This window comes from Balaenoptera borealis, assembly GCF_965194805.1.
Source record: "Balaenoptera borealis genome assembly, chromosome: 8".
Classification (NCBI taxonomy): domain Eukaryota; kingdom Metazoa; phylum Chordata; class Mammalia; order Artiodactyla; family Balaenopteridae; genus Balaenoptera; species Balaenoptera borealis.
In genome coordinates, this window is record NC_138865.1 from 3,871,665 (window position 1) to 3,890,857 (window position 19,193).

Sequence of the window (19,193 nt, forward strand, 5' to 3'; positions counted from 1 at the left end):
ACAGCCATATATAAATAAATAAATAAATAAAAATTAAAAAAAAAAAAAGAACATCTGTTTAAAAAAAAAATAAGGATCATTTCTGTTTGCTATTTGGAGGATTAAAACAAAAGCAGAAATGAGGAACCAAAGGAGGGGAATTATTAGGCAGGAATTGTGATAATCTCAGGTGAAGTGATGATGTCTTGAAAAGAGTGGCAGAGTTAGGAATTGGAGAAGTGGACAGATTTGAAATTTATTTTAAAGCTTGTTGATTAATATGGGCTGTGAATAAAGTAAGGATTCAAAATTTAACAGCTACATTTTTGTTCTGAATATTTACTGGGTTAGGAAAATTTGGGCAATTACAGATGGATAGGATCAAAGTTATTTTTGACATGATATATCTTTTAAGTGTACAGATGGCCAATGGATAATGTCAAGTGGGCAATCAGATAGAAAGGTCTAGAACTCAATGACAAGGTCAAAGCTGTAGATATAAATTTCAGAGCCACCATTGTATGTAGACTTAAAAGCTATTTGACTTACATGGAATTACCTAGGAAGAGTAATTACAGCAAAATAATATACAAACAAGAGCAGTGAACTACATCTTAGAGCACTACAAAATGTAAAGATTGGTAAGAGGACACAGTAAAGAAAATTGAGAAGTAAAATAATGCTTTTGCCTCTTTAGCATATTGGGATCCAAATCAATTCCAAGGAGTCATGTCACCATCTTGCAAAGGGTAGCAGTGAAAAATAAGAGACAAAGAAACAAATTTTTATGAAGAAGGTGATGATCCAAAACTTCAGATCCTCAAGAGATGTCAAAGAGAATAAGAGCTGAAATAGATATTTGACTCAGCAATTAGGTGACCATGTCTTATGTAAAATAGAACAAAATCAGCCGAATGATGGGGGCAGAATCCAGTCTACTGTAGGGTGTATGAATTATGAGAGAGGTGAACGCAATTTAGGTTCACAAACCCTTCTTCAGTAAAGGAAAAAGCAATGTGTGTAAATTAGAAAGACTTCCTACTTGTGTGTGTGTCTGAAGATGTGAGCATCTTTGGAGACTGAAGGTTTCAGCAGGGGAGCACATTTACCTTTGCACAACCTTGAAGGAAACAGGATCTCATCTTTCTCTCTATGGGGCATTCAGTTTCTGATTCATTTATTTATTGATTCAGAAAGCATGCAGAGGGTCCACTGTATGTCAAATATTACTTTGGGGGCTGGGGATATAAGGAAGGGAGACACGAGCTTCAATTTTGATTGAAATTGTGTGCGTGGGGGGAGGGGTACTTTTGCTTCCCTGCCACCCACACTGGAAGACGTGAACAAGCACTGACATGGTTTCTAACAGCTCAAGGCTGCATTCCTAGGATGATCCTTTTCCTTAAAAAGTGCCTGCCTGAGAAAGCAGGCACTTTTCCAAATATGGAAAAACAAGTACCATATTTACCCTCTAGCCTATAAAAAAGAACCAGACAAAATTGATCAAACAACAGTTTACCAGAGTCAGAAAAAAACACAGTGAAACAGAGGAAATAGAGGAAACATAGGATAGGAAGCTTGTAATTGCCCACCTTACCTCTTGGAGTATCTGCGGTGCCCCAGGAAGGGGATGCCCGGGGGGAGCCTGGTGTTCCCACAGAGTTGAGGAACAGAGTGGATCCAAGGGTGCCAGGGTGGCCAGGGTGCACCAGGCCGACTGCTGGACAGGAGAAAGCTGCGGACGGGAGAGCTCTGTAGTTCTGCTCGTAGCTCTCCCTGCATCTCCACACAAATAAGGAAGCGGTGCATCTACGAGATGAAACCAAACGAGACTGGGGAGAGCCCCACCTGGAAGAAAATGCCGAGGCAAAGTTTCTGAGCTCAAGCCCAGCTGGGAATAGTTTGCATTTCCATCAGCTGTAGAGGAAACACGTGTCATTCGAGGAACATCGATTAAACAGAAAGTCATTGCTAAGCTGTGGTGCAAAAAGGTAGCCTTTTCTTAAAGACTGTCCTGGCCCACACAGTAAATAATAAACAAGAATTATCAGAAGAGGACAATTAAACAGTTATTTTAACTGTATTCCACATGTTCATGAAGCTGGAGGAGACTGGCCACAGCACCAATGATAAACAAAGCCGGACACTAAAATGGTCAGGACAGATTTTAATTAGAATATCTGGTGCACTAAGTAAGAGGGTCCAGCATGAACTGAAGGCAGCGTGGATTTGTACAGAAGAGACTGGATGTTTTAAAGGGAGAGTGAGGGAGCAGGGAGTGGGAACTGCTGGGGTTTGAACAGAGTCAGGTCCACAAGAAGCCCATCTGGGTTGCAGTCTGGAGTTGATCAAAGTCAGGCCCCTCCCCACCCACGGAGGCTGGGAGAGGGGCCCTCCCTGCAGGTGTTGGCTGGAGCAGTCCATTAAGTTGGCAGCCGTGAGCTTTCTCAGGCAGGCACTTTATAAGGAGAAGGATCATCCTAGGAACGCAGCCTTGAGCTGTTGGAAACCCTGTCAGTGTTTGTTCACGTCTTCCAGCGTGTGTATGTGTGTGGGCGGCAGGGAGAGATGGACAGGTCACTTGGGCTGAGGGGCTGCAGTTTTATCTGCCAAGGTGGAGGCCCAGCTAGGAGAGGACTGAGAGGGTCCTGGCAAGAGTTTGGTGAATATGGAAATGGAAGATTTTTTTTTTCCTTTAGGAGCCAAATCAACTTCTTAGAAATGAACATCACAGTGTCTGAGATTAAAAATACATATTAGATGGGATTAATGGCAAATAATACATAGACAAAAGTAAAAACGCAAAAATTTGAGGGCATCAAAATAGAAACTACACAAAATGAAACACAATGAGAAAAAATGAAATAAAATGAAATAAAAATAAAGCATAAGTGAGCTGTGGAACAGCCTCAAGTGGCCTAAAATATGAGAAATTTGTCCCCAAAGAAAAATTAGGAAATTGGTAGATAAAGGTATTTTTGAAAAATAATAGCAAAAATGTATCACATTTGACGAAAGAAGTTCCAAGAAGTTCAATGAAACCCCAAACAAGAAACATGAAGAAAACTATAAAAATGCACAGTATAATGAACTTCCTCAAAATCAGTGATAAATCATAAACAAGGTCACAGAAAAATGCACATGAAGTATAAAAGAACACAGTAAATCCTAATGCTGACTTCTTACCATAATCCATGCATGAAGCAACTCTTTTAAAGTTATGAAAGACAAACTGTCAGCCTACAATCCCATACCCACTGGAAATATCTTTCAAACATGAAGGCAAAATTAAAATTCTTTCAATGTAAAATTTGAAAGAAATGATTGTAATCAGTCCTGCAGTATGAGAAATACAAGTTCTTCAGAAAAAAAGGAAATGATACCCAGAGGAAAGCTAGATCAGCTCAATGGGATGAAGAGGATGGGAAACAGTAAAAATGAAATATTTTTAATAGTTAAAAATAACTGATGGTGTAAAAAAGTAATAATGTATTGTGGCATATATAACAAAATTAAAAGTAATTACATGTAAAACATGACAATAATATCAAAAGGTTTAAATGGAAGAAATAGCAATATAATATTGTAAGGTTCTTATATGTGAGGTGGCATAATAGTACTTGAAAGATACTATACTATAAGATACTATAAATCCTAAAGCAGGCACAAGAGAAATAAAATAGAGTTGGAATTAGTAAGCCAAAAGAAGGAGATAAACTGGAATCATAGAATGTATGTAGTAGTCACTAAATAGATATTGATTGCATAAAAAAGAATATACTAGAAAAAGAAGATATGGTATATATACACAATGATTACTCAGCCATGAAAAAGAAGGAAATAATGCCATTTGCAGCAACATGCATGGCCCTAGAGATTATCATAGTAAGTGAAGTAAGTCAGAAGGAGAAAGACAAATATATTATATCACTTATATGTGAAATCTAAAATATGACACAAATGAACTTATTTATAAAACAGAAACAGATTTACGGACATATAAAACAAACTTATGGTCACCAAAGGGGAAAGAGGGGGAGGGATAAACTAGAAGTTTGGGATTAGCAGATACAAACTACTATATATAAAATAGAAAAACAACAGAGTCCTACTGCATAGCACAGGGAACTATATTGAATATCTTATAATAAACTATGATGGAAAAGAATATGAAAAATAATAGATCTAAATATAGGTACAGATATATATAACTGAATCATTTTGCTGTACACCAGAAACTAACACAACATTGTAAATCAACTATACTTCAATTTAAAAAAAAAAGACTATACTCAGTTAATACAAAAGGAGGTAGAGAAAGAATAAGTTAGAAAAGAACATATCAGAAAAATAGAAAACAATGAGGATCTAGTTTATGGATTTCATAATATTTTGGATGTTACCCTCACTCCAGGCTTGGCTTCAACTTGCTTTCCAATGCAGGTAATTTTGTCTCAACTTATTTTTACATGTATTTGATATTTCTATACTATGTGCGTGCATATTCTTATACGTCCTTAATTCTCTTATGAACATGTGAGGAATGAATGCATAAAAAATAAATGAATGACAATCTTTATAATTGTAAAAAAAAAAAAGAAAAGAAATAGGAAGATGGTAGATTTAAATGAACATATCGATAACCACCCTAAATGTTAATGTAAATAAAATTATCGCAATTAAAAAGAAAGGATTGTTCATTTGGATAAAAAACAAGGCTCAGCCTATGCTGTCTATGAGAAAATCACATAAAATATAAAAAACATAGGTGGAAAACAAAACACATATCACTGAACGCTAATCAAAAGAAAGTCACTGATTTTTCAAAATAAAATAATAGCCACAGTATGTTTATTAGCCAAAATGGGTTGGGCTGTGTGTTTTGCTGTGTGCAAAAGAGCCCTCACATGTCAGCAGCTTAAACAATAATCGTTTACTTTTTGTTCAGACTTCATGTCTGGTGCATTATTAGTCCTCATCCAATGCTGCCCTCATCACAGGCACTGTTGGCAGTTACTGCAGAGAGAGACAGACCTGGAGGGTCTCACACCGGAAATGAAATACTGAGACTTCCACGTGCAACTCTTTGTCCAGACTGCTGATAGTTAGAGCAGGTTAAGGAAAGAACAATAAGACATTTGTTACATACGCAATGACGTATTATTACTCCATGGCCAGCATGGCGTACACAACGCAGATGGCAATGTATGGATGGAGGAGGTTATAGCCTTAGTTGTGACGATGGGAGTGATTTTTAATGTTTTCACTTTCCACGAAGTTGCATTTGCTATTCTCCTCCTCTAAAAATCTTAATTACTTGAAATGAGAAGATTCAAGAACAGTGACTTTCCATCAAGCCAGCACATGTGTGAAAAATTATAAATATTTATGTAATCATACTTATTTTTATGTAGACTATCTTTGGAAGGATAAGAAAGAAACTTTTACCGGTATGCTCTGGAAGAGGAACAACTTGGTCAAGATTTGGGGAGAGAAAGACTTCTTCATCACTGAATACTATTGTTAATGGTTTGAATTTTTTCTTAAGTATATATTACTGTTTGGGTTGAATTGTGTTCCTCCAAAATTCATATATTAGTCTTAACCCCAGGGCCTCAGATTGTGACCTTATTTGGGAATAGGGTTGTTGTAGATGTATATGTGTCTGTGTCCCAATTTCCTCTTTTGTTATAAGAACACCATTAATACTGGACTAGGGTCATACTTCAGTATGACCTCATGTTGTGGTACTTTGTTATGGTAGTCCTAGCAAACGAATACAATTATTCATTAAAATATAAGCATTAAAAAAAAAACAGGTGGATAATTAATGTTCAGAATCCAGCAGTACTTCAGAGGGAATAGAATCAAGAGAACACGGTGAGTTATTCTAGGGAAGGGGATGGGGTAGAAAACTTCGACTGCGATGGAAGGGAAAACTATAAGGAAGGATAAGGCAGCACAATTGTTGGACTTAATTGAAAGAAATTATAGCTGAACCATGAAGACACACGTTTGTCTAGACTGGGTTTTGTTGTTGGATGTGTGCTCTGTGTCAGCCATGTTACTTGATTTTTAAATTGACTGTAAACTTTCACAGGGCCATCTCCGTTCATAAATGTTAGATGTTTAGCATTCATAATTCTCCAATAGAGTTCTCAGACACAGATGGCTCAGTGGATTCAGTGTGTGCCTGAAAGGAAAGAACTAGAACATTGGGCCGGGAGTTAGAACACCTGGATTGTATTCTGACTTTTATCAATTGGTTGAATTATTTAAGTGTTGGAAATTGGTAACTCTTTGGAAGCTATTAAAAGCTGTGCAAATATTTCTGCTTGATGCAAAGGGATTATGGTTTTCTGTATTACTGTCATTTCTTTATTTCTCTGAGTCATTGGTCGTTGTTTCTGTATCATATTTGTGTTATCTGTATCTGTGCGTGGAAGTGAGAAGATAGGGATGAAGCTACTTATGTATTTCTTAGCTACAGTGAAGTGTGCTCCTAAAATCAGCATGAACTGCCTTTTTGTTGTTACCTACTGTAAAATTGTTAGTGCTCTTCCTGGTATTAATGCATTAATATACTTTGAAACAAAACAAGATATTTCACTTCTTGGAGAAGTTGACTATAAGCTCTTTGGCACTATGATAATCTCACTGTCAACTGGATAAATGTTCCAAAGCTCATTTCATCTGTTGCTTACTTTCCTTGACTATTTTAAAATTACTTTCGTGCTGCAAAATTTGCTGCATGTCTGTGTTACTGCCAAGTTATGTTTGTGAAATGTTTTTTAAAAGAAGGGATAAAAGCAAAATACCCATTACTTAATGATTACTTCTCCAACTACCTATTTATTATTTTTAATAATAAATGAGGTTACACATTGAAAATGACAACTTCGTTTAACACTATTGCATAAAACAGGAGGAACTGAAGCTCGCTTAAGAGAGAAAACCTCTAAGCGAGCTTCAGTTAGTTCAGTAATGAGTATCATTGTCAACACTTCTCCCAACTGCAGGTTTGAAGAAGAATTTGAAGAAACAGCACATGTCAAATTCAGGAGACACCTGTCCCTGGTGAATAATGGTTAAGGTAAAAAGCTTAAAGAGAAAGCAACAAATGGGGAGATTCAAAGTGCAGTTCTAACGTGCAGATCTATTAAGAACAGTTATTTAAGACTGACGTGTCAGAGGAGATTTTAATTCCAAAGATTAATTTTCTTATTCCTTCAACGTGAATATGTGAGGTCAAGAAAAATGCCTGCCTTTCTCAGGAAATGGGCCTTGTTTCTGGTTTCTCTTAGTATCACTGGAGAATGACCTTTCCCAGATGATTAGGTTTTCCTGTTAACTGAAGTCTAACATTTTACTGCATCTGAATGTTATTTAATGAAATGAACTTTGAAGTTTCTTTCCTTAATAAAGTACAACTGAAATCAACTAAAACTGCAATCCCCAGGGTCATAATTTTGAAAGTCAGTTTGGTATTTTGCTCACTCTAAGACAGGAGATGTTGATACTATAGGACCTAGGGGTGAATGTTATCTAGTTCAAGAAGATGATCTGAAATGTTACTTCTTTAAATAAAAGGAAAATTTTTGTGAGATATTAGGACTTTTCTCATTTTTTTTATCTTTATCACATTAGTGTAATATTTCTCTCTGCAAAACATTGTACAAATATGCTGTTGAATTAGGGACAAAGATGGCTTTTTGCAAATTTCTGCTAGGTGCTAATATTTAATGAGACTATCACTGTCATTCTAGAATATAGTAATGACTTCTACGCTGTTGAGGCCGTGTAGGGAACTCCACCTTGGCAGAGATCTTCTGTGTTGTTCACTTGTATATCCAGAATGCATAGACTAGTGCCTAGCACATGACTGGAGTTGACCCAATATTTTTTGGACCAATGTTCTCCATAGTTTACCTGTCAGGTTCAAATTTACTGTGCCGTTTTTTTATCTGAGTGTCTATGGGTCAGGTATTTAACCTCTCTGTGTATCCCTTTCCTCATCATTAGAGCGGCGATCATAGTAGATCCTATTTCATAGGGATATGGAGGGGAATTATTGTATTACACATGCATGCATTCATGCATTAGAATCCTATGTTGCAGATAGGAAGTGTTAAAATTATTAAATATTTATTCATCATTATTGAATAGCTTAGGTTTTTCTCTCAAATGTCCCAGGAGAAAGCATAATGCATGGTCCTTCTACCACTAATGTACTTTGGGGGACTGTACAGCAAAGGCTTTGGGAGGGATAGATGGTTAGAGAGTTGCTAGTGTCACAGTACTGTGGAGACATTTATCTTCTTTATCCTCACTTGGCCTTTCTCTATTCTTCTCTCATGATTCTTGTTGCTAACTGCCCTGGCTCTGAACCGTTTTTCCATTCTTTTGAACTCCTTTCCTTGGAGCTCCTAGGGTTTGCTGTTTTTCTTTGCTTCTCATTTGTTTCTCTTCCTGATATTTTTATCACTGTTATATGTCAGTGCTATGCACTCTGATGCAGCATATTGCCAGAAAGTCAGTCTCCAGATAATTGAGGGCTTCCTGCATGTAAGTCCTTTGGGGATTCTTAGATGATGGCTCCTGGCTTTAGTTAGATGGGCTGGTAAATCATTATAGAGCTATCTGATTGTGGGCTAACACCAGGCTACTAGCATATCATATAATTAAATGGTTTCTCTATATTTTAACAACCAGACGCCCTAATGAATCCTGAAGATGGTGCATACAGACACACCAATTTATTTCTTAATGCATTTTTTTATGGCAGCCATTGCAGGAGTCTGGAATTGGTCCTGACTGAGTGCATTTGATGTCATTAAAACATAATAGAATTAATGAATAAGCAGTACATAGAAGTCCAAAACTCAACATGACAAAATGGAATAATATAAACATCATAGTATACTTGATACATTCTCATTTCTTTACTAATAATAACCCTTATCTAGTCTGCAGAATTATAGGGCCAAAAGTTTGTCTAACAAAATAAAAGTTATCTAATGCTTTGAGAGATTGATTTTCAGTGTGGATGCTCCTCTTTTTTTTTTTTTTTTTTTTAAACGTTTCTTTAATTAATTAATTATATTTATTTTTTTGGCTGTGTTGGGTCTTCGTTTCTGTGCGAGGGCTTTCTCCAGTTGCGGCGAGTGGGGGTCACTCTTCATCGCGGTGCGCGGGCCTCTCTCCGTCGCGGCCTCTCTTGTTGCGGAGCACGGGCTCCAGACGCGCAGGCTCAGTAATTGTGGCTCACGGGCCTAGTTGCTCCGCGGCATGCGGGATCCTCCCAGACCAGGGCTCGAACCCGTGTCCCCTGCATTGGCAGGCAGATTCTTAACCACTGCGCCACCAGGGAAGCCCTGGATGCTCCTCTTAATCTATCTCTCCATCTCTCTCTCTCACCTAAAAGCAAAACTAATATAAGTCAGTTGGGTAGTGAGATTTAAAGCGAGGTTTGCACACTCCAGAAAGTGCCCAAAAAATGTCCACTTGTGAGCACACAACAAAAATATCGGTAAACATCTTATTTCATTTGAACTTATATTTTGAGGTACTTAGCATTGTGTTATATTAATGTGCTAATACATCTACATAGTTTAAAAATCAAAAACATTTATGTCAGCATATATTAAATTTTTCCTGATGGAGTACACTATCAAAAAGATTCAGAGATCAGTAAAGTAGGAATAATTGAGAATTACAATGTGTTGTTGATATGCAGTAGTTATTTATTCCAAAATCCTTTCTGAGTTTCCATTATCATGTATATGCCCTTGTTTCTGGGCATGACTTTAGTAGAGGTAAATAAGTAAAGAACCCACGTAGATCACAGGGGAGGAAAAAAAAAAAATGTAATGGGCTCATAAAAATAAAGAAGTAGCCATCTATAAATAAAACGTAGTCTGCCGAGAAATAATGACACATCAGGAAAATCAGGTTATTTAATTTTAATATTAATATTTTTCAATGTTTTACTATATTAACTACAAAATATGAGTATTAAAAGAGCATAATACTACCTCTTAAGAAATTCTTATATAACACTTATTTCATATTTTTCACCAAAAATTATTGGGTAGTGGAATTCATTCATTCATTCAACTATACTTGGTGCTGGAGATGAGGATGACTAAGCCTCACTGTTTTCAATGAGTTTATAGGCTTGATACTGTGGAGTATGATGAATACAACAGTGGTATTTATAAAACAATATAAATATAATTTGTAAAAGAGTTATGAACCATATTATTTACTTTTATATAATGCCAACATATAGGAAATATAAGCTTGGAAACTAAGAAGTCAAATTCACCACCATTATTTGCTATAATTTTAGCAAATCCAAGAATTGGTCAGTAACCACAGAGGTGAGTAGTTAATGGATTTACCAACAAAATAATATATGCAAATAAAAGTGCAAATTAACTGATTGCTTTTTGAGAACATTTTCAAATTTTGAAATAAACCCAATTTGAAATTAATTATATAGGAAATATGATACAACCATTTTTATCTGATATTTTCTACATTATTAGGACATTTATATGTTTTTGATCTCATTAAATTCTGTTCTATGATCCAGGAAACGTATAATGTTGTTCAAAAAGACAAAGACTCATGAGGAAAGTTAAAAAATCTAAGACGGTTATCACCAAAAAAAAGACAAAAAGTGTAGATGAGGACACAGAGGAAAAGGGAATCCTTGTTCAATGTTGGTAAGAATGCAAAATGGTGCAGCCACTATGGAAAACAATACGGAAGTTCCTCAAAAAACTACAAATACAGCTACCATATGATCCAGCAATCCCATTTGTGGGTACTTACCCAAAAGGATTGAAATCAGGGTCTCAGAGAAATATTAACACTCCCATGTTAATTGTGCCGTATTCACAGCAGCTAAAAGGTGAAACAACTTAAATATCCACTGACAGATGGATAAAGAATATGTGGTCTATACATACAATGGAATTTTATTCAGCCTTAAGATAGGAGGAAATTATGCAATATGCCACAACATGAATGTACCTGAGGACATTACATTATGCTAAGTAAAATAAACCAGTCCCAGAAGTACAAATACTGTCTGATTCTACTTACAGGAGGTACCTAAACTAGCCAAACTCATGGATCCACAGAGTAGAAAGGTGGTTACCAGGGGCTGAGGGGAGGAGGACATGCGGAGTTGCTAGTCAAGGGGCATGTGGTTGCAGTCATGTGAGATGCATAAGAGTGCTCCAGGGAAACAGAATCAATAGTTAGATAGATGATAGATAGATAGATAATAAATAGATGAGTAGATAGATGATTCATAGATAGATGGATAATTAGGTGATTGATAAATACAAAGATAGATGATAGATATATAGATGATAGATAATAAATAGATGAGTAGATAGATGATTCATATATCAATGGATAGATAATTAGATGATTGATAAATAGATAGATAGGTGATAGATATATAGATTTACTATAGGAACTGGCTCACATGATTATGACAGACGGATGGATAGACAGATGATTCATAAATATTAGGTGAGCCAAAAAGTGCCTTCGTTTTTTAAGTAAAAATAAAAGACACATTTTTCATTTTCACCCAGAACTTTATTGAACAACGTATTCACCCTTTTGTTCCACTACCTTCTGCCGTTTTTCAGGCAACTGCATAATTCCATCTTCCCAAAACTTTTAATCTTTTTGAGCAAAGAACTGTTCCAGGTGCCTTTTACAGTCTTCCAGGGAATTGAAATTTTTTCCATTAAGAGAATTCTGTAAAGACCAAAATAAAAGGAAATCCGAAGGTGCAATGCCTGGTGAATATGGTGGATGAATCAGAACTTCCCGCCAAGCTGTAACAGTTTTTGAGCGGTCATCAAAGAAACATGCGGTCTTGTGGTATCCTAATGGAAGATCATGCATTTTCTATTGACTAATTCTGGATGCTTTTCGTCGAGTGCTGCTTTCAGTTGGTCTAATTGGGAGCAGTACTTGTTGGAATTAATCATTTGGTTTTCCAGAAGGAGCTCATAATAGAGGACTCCCTTCCAATCCCACCATATACACAACATCACCTTCTTTGGATGAAGACCAGCCTTTCGTGTGGTTGGTGGTGGTTCATTTCCCTTGCCCCACGATCTCTTCCGTTCCACATTATTGTACAGTATCCACTTTTCAATGCCTGTCACAATTTGTTTTAAAAACAGAACGTTTTCATTACGTTTCAGTAGAGAATCGCATGTGGAAATATGGTCAAGAAGGTTTTTTTTGCTTAACTTATGTGAAACCCAAACATCAAAGTGATTCACATAACCAAGCAAATGATTTTCAACACTTGATTTGGATATTTTGAGTATGTCGGCTATCTCCCACTTGGTATAATGTTGATTGTTCTCAATTACTGTTTTGATTTGATTGCTATCAACTTCAACTGTTCTACCCGACCGTGGAGCATCGTCCAGCGAGAAATCTCCAGCACGAAACTTCGCAAACCACTTTTGACACGTTCAGTCAGTCACAGCACTTTCTCCATACACTGCACAAATCATTTTTTGCTTTCAGTTGCATTTTTACCTTTCTTGACATCATAAAACATAATACGCCAAAAATGTTGCTTTTTTTCTTCTACCTTCAATATTAAAATGGCTACACAAAAATTCACCAATTTTGATAAGTCTTTTTTTAAACGCACGCTGATATGACAGCTGTCACATACAATCAACAAAATTGTTTTGAATGAAGTTAAAGACAACTAAGTGCTACTAGAGCCATCTTACTGAGAAAATCGAACAGGGACTTCCCTGGTGGCTCAGTGGTTAAGAATCCGCCTGCCAATGCAGGGGACATGGGTTTGAGCCCTGGTCCAAGAAGATCCCACATGCTGCAGAGCAACTAAGCCCGTACGCCACAACTACTGAGCCTGTGCCCTAGAGCCCGCATGCCACAACTACTGAAGCCTGCACACCTGGAGCCCGTGCTCCGCAACAAGAGAAGCCACTGCAATGAAAAGCCCGCGCACCACAACGAAGAGTAGCCCCCGCTTGCCACAACTAGAGAAAGCCCATGTGCAGCAATGCAGCCAAAAATAAATAATAAATAAAATAAACAAATTTTAAAAATATTAAAAAAATACATGAACGAACCTTTTGGCCCACCCAATAGATAGATGACTGATAAACAGATGGATAGATAGATAAATAGATGATTGATAGATAGATGATAAATAGACAGAGTTATAGATTTACTATAGGAATTAGCTCACCTGGTTGTGGAGGGCGAGAAGTCCCACAGTCTGCCATTTTCAAGCTGGAGGTGTAATTCATTCTGAGTCTGAAGGCCTGAGAATCTGGGGCTCAATAGTGTCTAAGTCCCAGTTTGAGTCCCAAAGCCTGAGACCAGCAGAACTGATGTCTGAGGGTAGAAGTTGGATGCCTCAGTTCAAGCAGAGTGAATCTGCCCTTCTTCCTGCCTTTATTCTGTTCACCCTCAGCAGATTGGATGATGCCCACCTCCACTGCTGAAGACCATCTACTTTACTCAGCCTGCTGACTCGATGCTAACCCCTTCCAGCGCTGCCCTCACAGACACAGCAGACACGATGCTTCACCAGCTATCTGGTGTCAAGTTGATATGTAAAATGAACCACACATTGGATGGCTAAATTCTAAAAATCTGCTGTACAATATTGTGCTTACTGTACTGTACACTTAAATCTGATGAGAGAGTAGACCTCATGCTAAATGTCCTTACAATAATATAATAAAATAATTTTAAAAATATAACACAACTTTACAAACGAAACCAAATATTTCAATGGCTTATCAAAATATAGGTATATGTATTTTTAATAGAAAAATCTAAATGAGATCATCTGACTGAAGGCAAGTTGCCTCTAAGAAAGATTTTGTGGACCAGACCCCTCTTTTCATCTTGTAGAATTGTTGTTTCCAAGATGGGCCCTCAAGTTTGCCCTGCTTATCTGTATCCATCCAGCAGAGGCAGTAAGGACAGGGAGGGCTGCACATGGGTGGATTTCATTGGCCAGCCCTGGGTCCAGGACCTAACTAAGTCCCTGGCCAAGTCTAACTGGGGGGTTGGCAGGGAAATGCTGTCTGGTTCTCTGTCAAAGAAATAGATGGACAGGGAGCCCATCTCTGCCACAAACCTTTCTCAGTACAATTAAAATTCAACGTAGGTTTTCATGGGATTGATTTTGTAAGATTAAACTTATCATAGGACATAAAGATTGCCTAAATACGAAGTAATTCTCCATAACCGTTTTAATGTATCTGATAGCATTTTTATAGTTCCTGACCTTTTAACTCTGGGCAAAGCAAAAGCAATGTTGGGATTATTTGTGATTGTTGGTAACTGATACAACATCCTCCTTGGACATATTAATACTTTAGGGAGTAAGGTGTACTGTACGAAGGATTGACTATTTACAATAATAAGGATATTTTGATTTTCTTAAAAAATAGGAATATAACATTAAGTTGGTGATAGAATCATGAACCTTTTATTTAGGTAAATATTTTCTTCCGTTGTTCAAACTCTCCTTTCTCTGACTTGCTTGGCTTCTTTTAATATGATGAACATTTCTCTACTTGAATCACAAGGTGGCGTTAAAACTCATATTGATAACTACATTAGGAAGAAAATGGAATTTAGTCAAAATTAGGAATTTCTCAGGGAAAATAATTAAAACCACTCTGAAAAGAAAAAGGGCAACTGCTACCAAATTTGAAAAAAAGGGGGTACATTTCAAAATAAAATATGAAGAACAGATTCTAGATTATACAAGAGTTAGGGAAATTCATGGGACTGTCTCTGAATACTGAAAATGGAATAGAATATTTTAGAGATCTCTACTGAAATAAGAATAAAACCCAGATAACACTTAAACCTCATTTAGCTCAAATGCAGTTTCTGAATTTATTATCTTTTTTTTTCAGAAAAAGTTGAACTAGTGGTAGTAAAAAATGTCCAGTTCAAACCCATAATTCTAAAGCATGCTACAAGAGAACACCTTTGCACTTGGATAGCAAAACAGATTACAATATACCAGCTTTGTTTAAGAAAAAGTAATGGCAAGTTCCATAATAGGTTATTCTTTGCTTCTCTTACAGAAAAAAAATACAATATAGTCGCAACCTACTACTTTAATCATCTATAAGGGATATAATACTTTTAATAAAGATTCACTTGTATTTTGGGGGTATTTGGTGGTGCTGATAGGGAAGAGAATAATAAACATTTTAAGATATCAGCTTTTCTTTCTAAATATGGGAAAATACAAAAGGAAGAACAAATACTTGACTATATGCTTTTAGTCATTTACATTAAAAGAATTATCTTGAATATCTATAATTTAATTCACATGGTTTCTTGAATCCCTGACTCATGAAATTTTTTTATTTTAGGGTGTCTAATGACAATTCACTGAGTCTGTGAATTCCTTAGTAATTATACAGTTAAATATTTTTGACATGATTTATATGTAACAGTTGGATTTTTAGCTCACAATATTTTTTAAAAAACAACAAAATACCTATCATTTTCTTTAAGATTCATCCTAAAATTTAACCCCTCTTGGGACCCTTACCAACCAACCCATCCATCTGAGAATTAATCCATTTCCATTTTACTCATCAATGTTTAAAGTAATTTGACCAATAAATCAAGGAATCGTGCCTCGTTCTACCTGTCATAATAGTCTTTAATAATTTTCCATTAATATTCACCACCTTTATAACATAAGGACTAGGGCAACAAGGCATATAAGATACAGTGCAATAATCGAAGTCTATTTTTATTTTGTTTTATTGTTTGTTGGTATGAACACAACATGAGATCTACCTTCCTAGATTTTTAAGCGTACGATACAATACTGAAAGTTACTGGCACAATTGTCACTCAGCAGGTCAGCAACTGATAACTTCCCACGTCCCAGCAGCCGGGAGAGTATAAAAATGCCCAGCAGTAACAAACTGGATACTGTTCAACCCACTGCTTCACAACTGCCTTCCCTCCTATAAGAAAAGAAAAGTATTCTATGGGATATTGGAAAAAAAAAAAAAAAGCTCTTCTCACTTCCCACACAGGAATATGGGATGTCAAATGATTCCCCAGTTGCTTCTATCATATCTGAATGCATAGCTCTTTAAAAAAAAAATGCCATGTGACAATCTTCTGCCTCTACCTACCCCTTCCTCCTGGGAACACTCTTCCCTTGAGTGTCATAATTCCACAATTTGCTGTATTCCCTGTGTCTCTCTGCAGGTTCCTCGTCTCCCCCTTGATCTTTCAATACTGGAGTTTCTCGGAGGTTTGTCTCTTATCGTAATACATCTTCTACCTTTGATATGTCATCCACTGCTAGGGATTCATGGCTCTCCTCAAAAGGTATCTAGACGCTTACTCTCACGATCTCCAGGGTAGCATATCAAATGGCCTACTAAACATCTCCATTTGCATTTCGCATTTGCATTTATAAAGAAACCTAACCAGATAGAACTCGTGCTCTTTCCCAAACCTTTTCCATAAATCAGCAGTGGTGCCCCATCAGCCCCATATAACAACAGCAAGTACTCTCGGCTGGCACCTCTCTCTCTCTCTTTAAGACAACTGGCTTAATTTTATTTTATTCATTTTTGTGCCAATCCTCTTACCCCACAAACCAGATAAACCCCCGATGTACCCCTTTTCCTCTCCTTCTCTCTTCTTTCTTGTCTCGGGAAGGAGAACCATGAGAGCGATTTATAGAAAAGCACTTGTATTGAAAGCGGCCTTAAGATAGTTGAAATCCTAGAGATGGATTTAAATCTCCCCACTTTACAAAAGTCCACGATGAAAACCCAAGAATAAAAAGTCAAATTGTAAAGGGAGAAGACAGGGATGGCCACTCTCTACCCTGGTCTCCCCTCCACCCCCTTTATTACCATCGTGTCACATCCCTGCTGGTCAAACAGTTTTAGAAGCTGAGTTAACCTAGTCTTACACATAACGTTCAAATTACATGGACCCGCGTGTGTTATCAGTTTCTCCTTCCCTAGGAAGATAGTCAAGTAACAGCCTTGCTGCTCCTCTGACCTAAATTATCACTGTCCTGAGGTTGATGAGTGCTAGCAGGCCCAGGTGAGAAGTCTGAGTCCTGACCACTTGGTTCCAACAGAGAACACAGATCCCCCCACCCCACTACCAAATGAATCAGGTGCTCAAGGTAAATTAAAAACAGGACAAAATCATTCTGAAAGATATATGTTGAGCAGTATTACTTCCATCTCAGTTCTGGTCCCCCCTTTAGGCCCCCAGTCCCTTGTTAGTACCATTCAATAGTGTTTCATATATCCGTACAGTGTTCACGTAAATGCAAGCACGTATGAATATATGTTCTTATTCCCCCTCTTACTCTTTTATACAAAAGGCAGCACATTATATAAGCTGTTCTGTGACTTGCCTTTTGTCCTTAAGAATATGTCCTAGGGATCTTTCCGTGTGGGTACAGAGAGAGATTCCTCATTCTTTTATCACAGCTTTGTAGTATTCCATCGTATGGATGGCTGCTTCCTAGTTTATTGAACCATTATTGTCCTTTACAAAAGGACTTGAGTCATTTCCAGTAATTTTTTTTAACCTACATTACAAATATGTGTAAGAAACAAGACCCAAGATGATGCACAGGTAAAATCAATTATGATAAAGATGAAAAGAAAATTGGCAGTTTTTTCCTAATTCACTACTTTTTCTTTTTACCTTTTGATCCCCTTCACCCATTTCTCCCCCGCACCCCATCACACACACACCCTTTGCCTATGACAACCACACGTTTGTTCTCTTTATCTGTGAGCTTTGAGCTTGGGCTTTTTTGTTGTTGTTGTTGTTTTTTGTTTTGTTGTTGTTGTTTTTCAGATTCCACATATAAGAGAGATCATACAGTATTTGCCTTTGTCTCACTTATTTCACTTAGTAGAATACCCTTAAGGTCCATTCATGTTGTTGCAAATGAAAGTATTTTGTTATTTTTATGGATGAATAATATTCCATTGTGTGTGTGTGTGTGTGTATATATATATGTACCACATTTTCTTTATCCATTCATCTGTCGATGGACACTTAAGTTGTTTCCATGTCTTGGATATTGTAATAGTGCTGCAATGAACATGGGGGTGCATGTATCTCTTACACACTCTTATAATCTCTACAGTTGACCAAATCGTCTCACTCTGACAATTTTACCAAATATATCTTGACTTGTCAACAATTTACATTTCAACTGCCTCCATCCTGGTCCAAACTGTCACAGGTTCTTGCTTCCTTGCTTTATACTATTCAGTTGATTCAAAATGAACTTAGAATAAAGTAAAAAATAAATCCTTAAGGAGATGTACTCAGCTCTGCAGTTTGACTCTGCTTATCTCTCACCTAATCATATGTATTTCTCCTTCACTCACTATGTTTAGTCATACTGGTTTCAATTCAATCATAAAGACAAATTTCTCTTTACCTTGGTTCTGGGCCATCAAAAATGTGCAAATCAGAGAAATGCAAATCAAAAGTACAATGAGGTATCACCTCACACCTGTCAGAATGGCCATCATCAAAAAATCTACAAACAATAAATGCTGGAGAGGGTGTGGAGAAAAGGGAACCCTCTTGCACTGTTGGTGGGAATGTAAATTGTACAACCACTATGGAGAACAGTGTGGAGGTTTCCTAAAAAACATGAAAAAATCTAAAAATAGAACTACCATATGATCCAGCAATCCCACTCCTGGGCGTGTATCCAGAGAAAACCATAATTCGAAAAGATACATGCACCCCGATGTTCACTGCAGCACTATCAATGGCCAAGACATGGAAGCAACCTAAATGTCCATTGACAGAGGGATGGATAAAGAAGATATGGTACATATATACAATGGAATATTATTCAGCCATAAAAAAGAATGAAATAATACCATTTGCAGCAACAGGGATGGACCTAGAGATTATCATACTAAGTGAAGTAAGTCAGACAGAGAAAGACAAATATCATATGATATCACTTATATGTGGAATCTAGAAAAATGATACAAATGAACTTATTTACAAAACAGAAACAGACTTAGAAAACAAACTTATGGTTACCAAAGGGGAAACATGAGGGGGAGGGATAAATCGGGAGCTTGGGATTAACATGCACACACTACTATATACAAGAT

General features: G+C 36.9%; 1 protein-coding gene across 5 annotated transcripts in view; it reads right to left on the reverse strand.

Moving 5' to 3' along the window:
• Positions 1-19,193, reverse strand: part of LOC309633371 (uncharacterized protein) — a 394,758-nt gene that overhangs the window by 246,068 nt on the left and 129,497 nt on the right. For 3 of the 5 annotated variants that reach the window (XR_014247465.1, XR_014247466.1, XR_014247468.1), the window contains one exon: positions 1,577-1,827. The exons of 1 other annotated variant lie outside the window; for it this stretch is intronic. Coding sequence is in view for 1 of the 4 variants with exons in the window: in XM_082402165.1 (XP_082258291.1) it covers positions 1,577-1,788 (212 nt within the window). In the remaining 3 variants the exon portion in view is untranslated. The remainder of the gene's footprint in view (positions 1-1,576; positions 1,828-19,193) is intronic. One more of the 5 variants, XM_082402165.1, reaches the window with a different exon arrangement.